The 14,083-nt window shown below is 38.1% G+C and overlaps 1 protein-coding gene across 7 annotated transcripts in view; it reads right to left on the bottom strand.

The window, feature by feature from the left end:
• MAP3K13 (mitogen-activated protein kinase kinase kinase 13) overlaps positions 1-14,083 on the bottom strand; it is a 181,475-nt gene that overhangs the window by 33,422 nt on the left and 133,970 nt on the right. For all 7 annotated transcript variants that reach the window (XM_021069980.1, XM_021069982.1, XM_021069984.1 and 4 more), the window contains 3 exons: positions 8,413-8,596; positions 2,659-2,850; positions 1,012-1,170 (listed from right to left, as the gene is read on the bottom strand). In XM_021069980.1, the coding sequence (XP_020925639.1) occupies positions 1,012-1,170; positions 2,659-2,850; positions 8,413-8,596 (535 nt within the window). The remainder of the gene's footprint in view (positions 1-1,011; positions 1,171-2,658; positions 2,851-8,412; positions 8,597-14,083) is intronic.

Genomic DNA, 14,083 nt, shown 5'->3' with positions numbered 1-14,083 from the left:
CCACAATGGAAACTCCCTAATCAGGACACTTTGTTAATAATTGCCGCAAATACAAATGACCCTATATTTCTACTTTGTCTTATTTACTCTGGTGCTATATGCAATTTTAATATATGTTATTATCTTGGCTGAAGTCTAAAATTTAATAGTTGCCAATTTTAAGAATGGAAGGAAAAAACAATTATAAATAAACTGTTAATAAATTGTTAATAGCAGAGATTTATAACCTCAGAGGAAAAGTTGATAAAGATGTTTTTTTTGCTTTTTAGGGCCACACCCATGCCATGTAGAAGTTCCCAGGTGGGTGGGACCAGAGCTGCACCTTATGGCCTACACCACAGCCACAGCAATGCAGGATCCGACCCATGTCTGCGACTTACATTACAGTTCATGGCAACAGCAGATCCTTAACCTATTGAGCTAGGCCAGGCATCCAACTTGTATCCTCATGGATACTAGTTGGTTTCATAAGTCTTGAGCCACACTGGGAACTCCCAAGATTTTTTTAAAAAGGAAAAAAAAAAAATCATAGCCCATCGGGGCTGTTTAATAAGAGGGCAAATAGATCTATACACCTCAAGTAGGTTTAAAGCATATATCTGTATCACAACAAAGTATATCATTGATATATGTGAGTCACTGAGAAACATAAACTTTGTTTAATGTATTTTATTCAAGAAAGTGAGAAGTATGTACTATATTTCAGAAAGAGTTTTATACTAAATGGCTGTTTAAAGTAAACTTTCAGTTTTTGAGAAAGTTCAGCATATTCTTTGAAGTCCCCCAAACTGATGATTTACTAAATGGATAGTCACCCTAATTCCTCCACTCCCAATCCTTCTTACCATGTTTCATTGTGCTAGGTAGTCCTGAGAATATAGGTGACTGAAATCAACCGAAAGCGAGACACACTAAAGAATATTTTGGGAAAGGAGAAGTGTTAAAAGAGGAAAGTGCTAATAGGGTGAAAATGGGAACAGCTTTCTAGTTGCCACAGATGGCACCACTCACCATATATCGACTTTCTCAGAGACAGGTTCATTCCGTATCACCTCTGGCGCCATCCATGCGACTGTGCCAGCAAAGGACATCTTGGTGCTTTTATCACTGAGTTCCTTAGATGTACCAAAATCTGAAATTTTTACTGCATCTGTATGAGTCACTAAAACACTTGAAAAAGAAATAAAGAAAACAACCAGATCATTAGTATTAGTGAAAATCATGACTAATTGTCAAGTGAAGAATTCGTCTGCTGCCTCCTACCTTGCAGAATTCAGCTTGAGAGTTCCAGTCCCACTAGGGCATTAGCTGCACACCAGACACAGTGTCACTCACACTCGTGAGGCAGCAGAACACACTGGGCTTTCTACACCTGGTTTTATCCTGCCTCCACCACTTGCTAACTGTGTGACCTTTGCCAAGTTAAACTTAATTCTTCTAAGCCAGTTTTCTCCTTTGTAAGATGGGGATAATTCAGGTCACAGTATCTTATCCACAATTCAGAAATCTCTGAAAATGGTTTATAAATATTTTTCCATATATATAAAGCAAACTCAATTTATTTATCCCATTTGGTGTGACTGTCAAAGGTTGTGCTACAGATTTATGATTGTGGCAGATTACACACACACACACACACATATATGCACACAGTGTTGCCCCAGACTTCACTGGGGATATAAGGTCATGCTCTTTGTTACATTTATGAAATCATCTGACTCCAAGAGCTTTGGATAAAGAATTATGGGTCTGTAATAATGGTCTCATAGATTTTCATTTGAATTAAATGAAGTTAAGACATGTAAAGCACTTATCTCAATAAATACTGGTTTTCACCTTTGCCAGTCTCAGACAACCCAACAGAAAAGACACTGTATTTATTTATTTATTTGTGGCCATGTCCACATGTGGAAGTTCCTGGCCAGGGACTGAACCCAAGCCACAGTACTAACTTGAGCCACAGCAGTGATAATGCTGGATCCTAAACCTACCAGGCCACCAGGGAACTCCCAAAAGACACTTCTTTTAAAACATTGTTTAAATGGTGGCAAACATTTAAATCTTGCATGGGAGCATGACACAAGGGATTCATTACCACTTAAGGCAGAGAAGGGAGTTCCCATCGTGGCTCAGCGGTAACAAACCTGACTAGTATCTGTAAGGACGTGGGTTTGATCCCTGGCCTTGCTCAGTGGGTAAGGATCTGGCATTGCCATGAGCTGTGGTGTATGTCACAGACATGGCTCAGATCCCACATGGCTGTGGCTGTGGCATAGGCCAGCAGCTGCAGCTCCGAATGGATTCCTGGCCTGGAAACTTCCATATGCCATGGGTATGGCCCTAAAAAGCAAAAATTAAAAAAATAAAAAAATAAATAAAAGGCTGATAAGTATGCTGGGATTCCATTAATTTGATAAAGAAAAGTAGGAATAAATTTAAGCTTAAGTAGATTCCACACAGGTCATGTTTTACTTGCTGAGATATGACCTGGGAAAACCATTTTTGCTAGCATTAAAGCGAATACAATCTGGTACCAGTCAAGTGCTAATTTAAATTGAACTGAAAATATGATTTCTGAAAGCTTCAACTATGGTCGATAAAATTCTATATTTCAAAACAACAGAAGAAAATGGCTGAAAAATTAGCTCCAGAACTCACTTAGGTGATTTGAGATCACGATGAATAATTTTATGGAGGTGCAAATAATTCATTCCACTTGCAATTCCCGTGGACCAGTCTACTAGCAATCGAGGTGTGATCTTCCTGCCAGCTCGCAAAACCTCATAGAGTTGTCCATGGGCACAGTATTCCATGATGATACAGTAACATGGGGCCTGAGTACAAACACCCCTTTCAAGAAAACACAAACACATACATGAGTCCACACATAATATAAACAAACATGTACACATATTTATATTTTAAGAATATTTAAAAAAATTTATTAAGACCAGTTCTCTACCCAAATTACTTTTTTTGTGTGTCTTTTTAGGGCTGCACTCAGGGCACATGGAGGTTCCCAGGCTACAGGTCAAATCGGAGCTATAGCTGCTGGTCTACACCACAGTCACAGAGACATGGGATCTGAGCTGCGTCTGCGAGCTACACCACAGCTCACGGCAACGCTGGATCCTTTATGCACTGAGGGAGGCCAGGGATCAAACCTGCATCCTCATGGATACTAGTCAGATTCCTTTCCTCTGAGCCAAGAGAGGAACTCCCAAATTACTTTTAAAATGCATGTAATCTTTCCAGATTCTTAAATTACCATGTAAATCCCTCTAGTCTACCTGTTTCTCTACTATGCACAGAGACATTTTAGTTTGTTTTGTTCACTTCAGATATCCATATGCTATGTTAGATTGGTGCTTTTTCTGTGGAACTGCTCCATTCTAGGACAAAGAACACCTTTTCCTGAGACTTGTGTAGGCTGGATATTATATTCTTTTTGATTAAGAATAATTGCAATGTCTTTCTTTAAACATTAAATGGAAGGTTTTTTATATAGTGTACAGAAAGAAGAATTCAAATATTGTTATTTTTACTATTATTTGTTTCATTTTAAATTACTCAAATTTAATATAACTAGACTGGGGACCAAAAAAAAAAAAAAAAAAAAAAAGAGAGACAATCTTCTATATTATATAGTCTTTGAAAAACATTCCTGCTTAGAATAAGAATAATGTTACACGATGTATTATACACCTGTGCAGCTTCTATTTCCATCAATTCCTACATCTTCTATGAAGCCTTCCCTGATTATGCCAGTAGAAAAAAAACCTTTCTCTTCTCTAATTTCCTATGCTACATATTCATTTTTTTTTTTTTTGTCTTTTTGTCTTTTTAGGGCTGCACTGCAGCATATGGAGATTCCTAGGCTAGGGGTCTAGTTGGGGCTGTAGCTGCCGGTCTACGACGCCACAGCCATAGCAACGCCAGGTCTGAGCCACACCTGCGACCTACACCACAGCTCACGGCAATGCTGGATCCTTGACCCGCTGAGTGAGGCCAGGGATCGAACCCAAAACCTCATGATTCCTAGTCAGATTCGTTTCCTCTGCTGCCACGATGGGAATTCCTACATATTCATTTTTATATGCAATTTTTCTCTCCCTGTACAGATTATTGGCTCCTTGAAGGAAAAGGTCTTCAAGTTCTTTTTTTCTACCACGTAGCTTAGAAGTTCACAGCAAGACTTTGACAAATATTTCTTAACCTCACCTTAATGTTTTTTGCTGATAAAGCCTTTGCACAGACATGTGCTGAGGCAAGGGATAGAAGGAAGGGTACTACCATGAAAGAACATTTTCTGAGGAGGCGTGAAGAAGAAAAGAATGGTTTTATTGCTTTGCCAGGCAAAGGGGGACACAGTAGGATCATGCCTTCAAAAACTGTGTGTCCCCTAAGAACATCTTTTTGTTAGGCATGTTTACATGTTAGTTGAGTGTCTTATTTAATCTGCCCCAAACCATTGTATGACATATATTACCTTTTTCTACAGGTAAGGCTCAGAAGAGGAAAACTGACTTCCGAGAGAGCTGGAATTCGAATCCTGTGTAACTTCAAAGCTCATGCTCTTTCCACTCATTACACTACACTGCCTTCCTTTTGGCTTTTTAAAGTTTATTTTTTATTTTTATTTTTTTGGTCTTTGTGTCTTTTTAGGGCCACACCCGTGGCATACGGAGGTTCCCAGGCTAGGGGTCTAATTGGAGCTGTAGCCACCGGCCTACACCACAGCCACAGCAATGCTGGATCTGAGCCATGTCTGCAACCTACACCACAGCTCACTGCAAAGCTGGATCCTCAACCCACTGAGCGAGGCCAGGGATTGAACCCGCCACCTCATGGTTCCTAGTCGGATTCATTAACCACTGAGCCACGACGGGAACTCCACTTTTTAAAGTTTATATAGACAAGTAACTTAGAGATTCTTATAGTAATATTGTTATCTTATAAAAGTGGGAAAATCATATTAATGTTACTTGTTCTGAGAATGAGAAATAAGAAAAATGACCATGAGCAATTCTGTCTCCCATTTCTTAATGACATGTATGTTTTCCTCTAAAACTTTCCAGACAAGGTATGAGAATATTCTACCTACAAGACTCCCAGCTAAAGTCCTTAGCCAGCTACCAATTCATGTCCTGTCTCTTAGGCTCCCTTCAGTGGTGAAAGCATTTTGATGCCATGGCTTTTGTGATCATGCGAAAGTCTTATAACAATAGCAGCTTATGAAGAAGTAAAATTAGTTTTCATTTCCCCTGTCTTGATATGCCTGTCAAATGCCACAGAGCTATTTCTACTACTCTTCTATCATTCTCTAAGTTACCCCGAATTCTCATTTGATTTTCATTATTTATTTATTTTGCCTTATTTATTTATTTATTTATTTTTAGGGCTGCACTCGTGGCATATAGAAGTTCCCAGGCTAGTGGCTGAATCAGAGCTGTAGCTGCCAGCCTACACCACAGCCACACCAACATGGGATCTGAGCTGCATATGCGACCTATACCACAGCTCACAGCAACACCAGATCCTTAACCCACTGGGCGAGGCCAGGGATTGAACCTGCATTCTAATGGAAACTAGTTGGGTTTGCTACCACTGAGCCACGATAAAAACTCCCCCATCTTGATTTTTAAAGAATTTTTTTTAAAGTTTCTGTTAATTGACTTTTAGGAAACCTCAGTAGAACACAAATGTACAGCAACTACAAACTGAAAATTTCATTTTTACTACAGAGAAATACTGAATAAGGGCAGAAATAATGTAATAGGCTTAAGAACATCAAAACAAATATTTGTTTGAAACAACTCAGCATCTTACTCAACTATGTTATAACTTGTCACATAAGCATTGACAGAAAGGGTCTAACAGCGATATGTTATGCACTTTTCATCTTTCTTGACTGACAAACGAGAAGCAATCATTCCATCAGCTCTGTACTATGACAAAGCTTCTTAGTTGCTATAAATAACAGCTCTATAATCACTTTTAATTGCTATCTTTTCTTCCCTTTGGCACTCAATTCCATTAGGAACATGCAGGTTGGGTTTTCTAAAAAGATTGCTTAAAAAATTGGAAGAAAAAGAGAATATAGTATTATTTTCTTGCACTTCCCTTCTGTGCACTAACTTCAAAAGAAGTTAAAAGCAAAGAAATCAGTAACCAGAGTGACATAACTAAAATCTAATCATGCATCCATATCTTCCAGACGGTCCTGAATGATTCATTGGCCAAGCAACACATGGCACAGATGGCTGCAAACATAACACTGCACAATGCCTCAAGAGCATGGTGTAATGGGCCAGCGACACAGTCTCACTATTGTTTTCCATGTAGAGGTAAACTGTTCAAGCATCTTCAGCCTAAAGAGTTGGACACCAGCAGAGCAATACTTGTCCACAATGCTGAAAAGTGTATACGCAGGTAGGAGGATTAGAGGGTAAAGTAGGAAAAAGACTGGGAGGAAAAAGGAAAAAGCAAAAGAATAGAACGAAAAAAACTCAAGCTTCTTGAACCTATCCTCTTAGGACACATTTCTACCTTCAGTTACCAAGGACATCCTGCTAGAAAGCTCTCTTACGTGAGACTCAGAGCTTAGCTCACTTCAGGAGGCCAAAAAGCCATGCTAATCCATAGAATATTCAGGGTCTCAAATCCAGCATACCAGTGATCTAGGCTTAAAGTTTAGTTAAATAAATAAAGGCTCTTCCTTCCATTTAGGATGGTGTACCATAGTGCAATGATGATCCTCTCAGAGAAGTAAAGTGAAGGAAAGAAGTGCATTTCTGATAGACTGTTTAAAAATAATCTTCCCATTGTCTTTTGAAATGTATCACCTTGGGGAACATTATAACTGGTCTCTATAGCACTTTGTTTTAGTCTCACATCCTCCCAGCCCTCCTAAGGCAATCAAAAATAGAATCACTACGGCAATAGAAGTTCTCTCCGGTGTCCTCAGCAGGGATGTTCCTTCTACAAGGCAATGAATCCAAGGACTTCATTTAGAATCCCAGTTGAAGCCTTCTCTTTTTTTCCTCACTTCTTTCCCTTTCCATAGGGGTTCTTGTTTAGGAATTAAAACTTAACCGCAATACACATTTAAGCTCATTCTACAAAATCTGTACCCAAGATTTCTGTTCCTTACTTGGGGATATGATTCCAATTAAAATTACTGCATGACATGTTTAGCTTTATAATGAGAGTTTTATGAAAGAAAGGATCCCCCATGGGGGCTGGAAGAAGTCCCCCCTAGGATAGAGAAGGGGAATTTGTAAGTTATTCCACTTTTAGCTGTAGCCTCATTGATCATACTAGTTTCCAGCATTGAAATACATATAAATTCTATATGTGTTATATAAAAATACACCAAAAAATTCAAATTCAAATCTAATCCTTCCTTTTCATCCCTTTCCTGTTCTTCACCGTTCCTCCTCTCAAGCCATTCACCATTCATTTGTTGAAGCCTAGGGCAACATTTTAAGGCAGGTAAGAGAATGAACTCAAGGAAAAGTACAGGCAGAAGAGATTATACATATTCAGACCTCACCACTGCCAAGTTTAATGACTTCCACAAATTTACCTTTGAATCGCTCTGTTTTGCTAGGGATCCCTGTCAATATCATGAACATAATGGTCTAAACTAGAAAGCTACGTTCACACACTCCTGAAAAACACGTTGTGAAATAAATATAGCATTTAACTCGCTATCATCACTGACGCTACCATCATTAGATTTAGAAAGCTGAGTGTTTGGTATTCCTTGAAAAGGGATCTCACAAAACCAGAGGCAAGAAGAAATACTCTGAAGGTACCTGATATTACAAGTTAATACTGAAGAAGGAACACTAATAGAAACTAATAAGAAAATACATCTATATTTACAAGGAACTTATTGTTCTCTGATCACTTCAGATGTTAGCTTTGCTTTCTTAACTGAATTTTAGGATGTTTAGGTTATATTGAAGTGGCCTCTGTCATCCTATTGATAAATAACACTGATTCAGCAGATCTGACTCCACCTTCTCCCTCTCTGTCCTGCATACATCCCTTCTAAGCAGCATGTGCTCTGGCAAAGAGAATTATTAGACTATAAAATCCTTAAAGCCATGACTAATTTAATAGTCATGATACCCTCCCAAAGCATCTAGTACAGTTCTGTGTCTGGGGAGTGTTCTCTTTTTTCCGCCACACTCGAGGCATGTGGAAGTTCCCAGGCCAGGGAATGAACCCTCGACACAGCAGTGACTCAAGCCACTATAGTGATAACGCTAGATTCTCAACCCACTGTGCCACAGGAGAACTCCTGTAGAGTGTTCTTAACATGTCTTTCAAGGCAGGAGCTTACATGTATACATCGGGGGAAAGAAAAATCTATTTCTTAAAAAAAAAAAAGCCTTGACCTACTTGAAAGCGATGATGTTAGGGTGCTTCAACTTCCTCAAATGCTTGATATCCGTCTCATTCTGTTCTCTCACTTTCTTGATGGCCACCTCCTCCGCTCGGAACTTGCCCAAGAAGACAGCTCCCTGGGCTCCACTACCCAGCCACTGCAGCTCTGAGATCTCCTCAAATGGCACTTCCCAAGTATCTAGGCACATAAGTGAGAAACAAGCTTAAAGAGATCTTGGAATTTTCCCAGGGGCCATTCTACAAGGCCACTCTGAAGGTACCAACTTTACCATCACCCAAAATGACCTCTACCCTTGTCTTCTACCTGGTTACTTGTTAAAAGATATAACTTTTCTATGGGTCTTGATACCACAGATCAGTTCTTCACATGTATTAATTTGTATCAATTTTTAGCCAGTGGAATCCAGCAGATCAGAGATCTCCAATAGAATGGTCTCCGAACAAAACACATCCTGACACTCCTACGGCCCCACCTCTTCACTTCAAGCTTGCCTGTTTGGTCAATTCACCTATCTGTCTCTATATCACCATCCCTTCCCCATCACCCAATATAAGTGTTGTCTTCTCCCCCTTTGAATTTCTAGTGCACATGCTCAATTAATCTTCACTGAATGAATTTGCAGTGAAACTCTCCTAAGGATCTAATTATTAATAATAATTACATTAGTATTTACCTTTATTCAGTAGTTACTATGCCAGACATTAGCATGGTGCTTTATATATTTATTTAAAAAAAATTTTTTTTTTTTGTCTTTTCTAGGGCCACACCCATGGCATATGGAGGTTCCCAGGCCAGGGGTCCAATCGGAGCTGTAGCTGCTGGCCAATGCCAGAGCTGCAGTAATGCCAGATCTGAGCTGTGTCTTCAACCTGCACCACAGCTCACAGCAATGCCGGAATCCACTGAGCGAGGCCAGGGATCAAACCTGCAACCTCATGGTTCCTAGTCAGATTCATTTACCACTGAGTCATGACAGGAATGCCTTAGCATGGTGCTTTAGAACTGTCATATGTTTAGTTCTTAAAACAATTCTACAAGTCTGGCCTTACCATGGATATTTAAAAATGAGAAAACTAAGGCATAGGTTAGCTATGCCTTAAGTGACTTAATCAAGGTCATATAATTGGTAAGTGGCAGAACTGAGCCCAGGACCCCAGAACTGGCTGAGTCCAGGGGCAATGCTTTTTTCTACTATACCACATTATCTCTCATGAAGTAATTCAGAGTCATTAGTCATATTTCTCATACAGATGCAGTATTTTCAAGTTTCTCTTTTTCTTAAAGCTTAATTTTTTTGCACCAAAAATGTAACACAGGTCATTTCTAAGTAGTGGCACTATTGATGATTCATGTTATGTCCTTGTCTTATTAAAAAATTTCGCATTAAAATTTTAACCATAATCTTATATTACTTTTATTTTTTAAATTTTTATTGAAGTACAGTTGATTTATAATATTGGGTTAGTTTCAGCATGTATTATTTCTATAATAAATAAAATGCTATTTCAAATAGATAAAAAATTCAATCCACATGTGCTTTAATTGCATGAAACTTAAAAAGAAGACTATAATCCACTGATTATTCTTCTTGCCAGTGCATTCTTGCTGCACTGGTCAGAAATGAACATCACAGAGTTAGGACTCCCATGGAGTAAGGAGAGGATGATGACAATGCTAAAGGTTATGAGAGATTCTCATCAGGCCACCGATCACTTAAAGGCCACTGTTTGCAGAACATTAAAAAGGTAGTGTTGAATTAGCTTTGAAGATATTCTGGTCTTGAAAGCAAAGCAACTCACTACTACATTGATGTAGCAAGAGCAGAAAGAGTAGAAGGGAACTATATATCTCTCTTCTCTAGTTTTCTCTACTTCAAGAGAAAAGAAATTCTATAGATTCTCAATAAAATGTGGTTTCTCATTTCAATGGTTAAAAATGACCTTCAAAATATAACTACACAGAGCAGAAAAAATTATTGTGAGAGTGATTAATAGCTTGGGCATTTGTCCCATTCTTCTGGTATGAGCAGTATTAAAGGTTTCTGCTCTATTGAAATTGAATAGATGCTATAAAAAAACCAAACCTCTTTAAAATATAAACAGCTCACAGATATGAAATTACTGAAGGAACAAATCATACCAAATGAGATTTAGGTGGAAACAGTAAGTTACCGACTTGACTGTTTTTGGTATTTTTATGGCCTCTAATGATGCTCATCACCACAGGCTGGTGTGGCACACACAGGACACACACTTGGCACACTGTGAGAGTTATACTCACTTGGGGTCCAGTGAAGAACTAAACACAGTGTCATTCTGACATTCTGTGGGCTGAATAAAGTACTAGAACTGGATTCTAAGAACATCACTGAGCAATAATTCTCCAAATTATTTTATAAAAGACTAAGTTACCCTAATTTTTAATACATAATTACTAAAATTAGACAATTTTTGGGTGTCTTTTTTCCTATTTCCTCAATATTTATTTACTATTAAAAAACATATTTTATCTAAAACCCCCCATATTCAGTTTTCATCTTTTCTTCTAGCCTTTGCTTATATGTATATAGCTGTGTAAGTTTTGTATGTGATATATAATTTTTCTACTTTTTTCATGTATTATATATTTCTCATGTATTTATATTTTTTATTATAAACTTTTTTTCCCCCACTTTTTAGGGCTGCACTCATGGCATATGGAGGTCCCAGGCTAGGGGTCGAATTAGAACTACAGCCACCAGCCTAGCAACACAGCACAGCCATAGCAACAACAGATCCGAGCCAAGTCTGTGATCTACACTACAGCTCACAGCAACGCCAGATCCTTAGCCCACTGAGCGAGGCCAGAGATGGAACCTATAACCTCATGGTTCCTACTTGGATTCGTTTCCGCTCAGCCACTACAGGAGCTCCTCTATTATAAACTTAATAGTTGTTTCCTGTACCCTCTTACCTTTTTTTTTTGGTACTTAAGTGTTTCCATTTTTTTGTTTGCCAATTTAAATTTGATACTTTTTCTTTTTTTATATTATTTCCTCAAGGTCAATCCTTTGATTGAAGAGTACAGTTTCCTGGCTCTTGGTATATTTCCAAATTGCTATCCCAAGGAATTTTGAGCTCTTGCTGTGGCTCAGCGATAATGAACCTGACTAGTAGCCATGAGGATCTGGGTTTGATCCCTGGCCTCGCTCAGTGGGTGAAGGATCTGGCATTGCTGTGAGCTGTTGTGTAGGTTGCAGATGCGAGTTGGATCCCGTGTTGCTGTGGCTCTGACGCAGGCCAGCAGCTACAGCTCCAATTTGACCCTTAGCCTGGGAACTTCCATATGCCACGGGTGCTGCCCTAAAAAGACAAAAAAAAATTTTTTTGATAGTTTTTTCTGATAATAGCAAAGTATGAGTATGTTTCTTTCATTACAACTTTACTAGAAATGAATATTGCCAATTATTCTTTGTTGCCAATTTAATTATGTATAAAATAGTGTTTTATAAGTTTGCACTACTTTAGTTGACAGTGATATAGAATATTTTCTTCACATTTGTTTAATAAATCTTCTTTGTGTGAATTATCGAAGTCCACTTACTTACTGGGGTCTTACAAGTTCTTGTAAACTCAAAGGAGCTTTCTATTTCCTTGATACATATGAAGAGACTTTTTACAAAAAAATTTTCTTTTAATTTCACTATGTTTTGAACAAAATATTTTATAGTTGCTTATCACGTTTTATAGTTGCCTACCTACACCACAGCTACAGCAAAGTCAGATCCAGGCCACATCTGTGACCAACACCACAGATCATGTCAATGCTGGATCCTTAACTCACTGAGTGGGGCCAGGGATGGAATCTATATCTTCATGGATACTGGTCGGGTTCATTAATGCTGAGCTACAACAGCTACTCCTAGAACAACTTTAAGTGGAGTATAATCTATAAAAATATTGAATTACTATATTGTACACCTGAAACAAATATAATATTGTAAATCAACTACTTCAATGAAAAAATAAAATAAAATAAATGATAAATACATATGACACTGAGGTACCAAAGATTGATATTATAATAAATAATAAAAATTTCCTTGACCAACAGTAGCTCATGCCTCTGTTAATTCAGTTATGTTCAGCCAAATCTTAATTATCCATGAAAAAATAAAGGGGATAGCATTGGTAATTCAAAAACACAGAGTGTGTGGTAAAGTAATATTTCAACTACCCTCCATTAGTCTTTTATTAGAACTGATTACCAAAAGTAAAACTGATTGATGTGATTTAGTCCTCTCTGTCTAGTTCCAATGGACTAATCTTTAATCCCAGAGCCATATCTAGTAGGGAGCCAAGGAACATGGATGGCAGCAAAAAGATGTTAGCAACAAGGATGTGCAAAAATGGGGGCCTAGATCATTGAGGAGCAAGATAACTAACTCCATAATGATGGAAACTGGCTGTGTTCCCTCCACAGTTAGTCCCAGACTTTCTGTTGCTTTCATATCTGTCCCACTGGTACTCTCCCCAGCTTTTATCTTCTCTCTGATTCATTACTATAACTACTATCTTAATTCCAATATCCACCATGATTGCTAGGACTCAGAAAAAGCCACATGCCCACTCAATTTTAACACAGAAGTTATCCTTTGTTTATTTGGACATGTCTATGACAGTACGGGCTTTGAGACTGGGAACTATTTGGCAACAAAACATTTCAGTTACACATACTACCTTACTTGGACTTCACTACCAACATACTAAGTGGGAGATGAAGACATTGTTAAAAATTTTTTTAATCAAGCAAAATTTCCTCATAATACCAAATGCAGGGGCACATCTGTTATATCTGATATCCTTTGGTTGACTGTAATCCAGGATTAAAGATTAGCTCCCTGATCCCAGAGCTGACAAGAAAAAACTACACTTAGTTTCAGGCTAGCCAATCACTTCTACAGCCCACAGCAACGCCTGCTCACAGTAGGATATCTTGTCATTGGCTGAAGGGTTGGGCAGCTGCTACACCTGTATAAACTTAAGCTGACCAAGCATGTTTCTTATTTATTCCTGAAATAAGCCTTTCTGAAGGTTACATAATCAATTGGAAGACAAACTAAATACAAGTTTATAGAACAATAAAAAAAATTAAAGGCTCCTTTTAATAGACATAGGATGTGCCTGTTAGGTCTCTTTATGAGTCTGAACCTTGACACTGCATTTGGACTCCAAGTTTTCCAAACTGCCACCAAAATAATTTTTAGACTGGAGAAGTTAAGATCCTAAAAATGAAATGAGTTTATCACATAAACATATATTTGTAGATTCTGTTTCTAAGCAGGGAAGAAGGAACTTATAAAATAATTAATTAGGGGTGGTTATCTCTGGGTTGTCAGATGACAAGTGATTTTTACTTTCCTCTTTGGGTTTATCTTTATTCCCAATTTTAAAAATAAAAGTAGTGTTTAAAACAGGAGTCCCCAATCTTTGTGTGAAAAAGAACAACTTTTAAATTTCCTTGCAACCTTAAGATCACAGAGGGTGGAATGTGCAGAGTATGGGAGTATGTATTAAGGAGAAAAACAGTCAGATAAAACCTAGGGACTGACAAAGAATGCTGTGGTTGATAAATCCTGAAAAGTACACCTGCAATTGACAGACTTACAGGTATATCCCAATATAC

The sequence above is a fragment of the Sus scrofa genome, chromosome 13 (assembly GCF_000003025.6).
Source record: "Sus scrofa isolate TJ Tabasco breed Duroc chromosome 13, Sscrofa11.1, whole genome shotgun sequence".
Classification (NCBI taxonomy): domain Eukaryota; kingdom Metazoa; phylum Chordata; class Mammalia; order Artiodactyla; family Suidae; genus Sus; species Sus scrofa.
The sequence above is the reverse complement of the archived record's forward strand: the minus strand, read 5'-3'. Positions and strand labels throughout refer to the sequence as shown.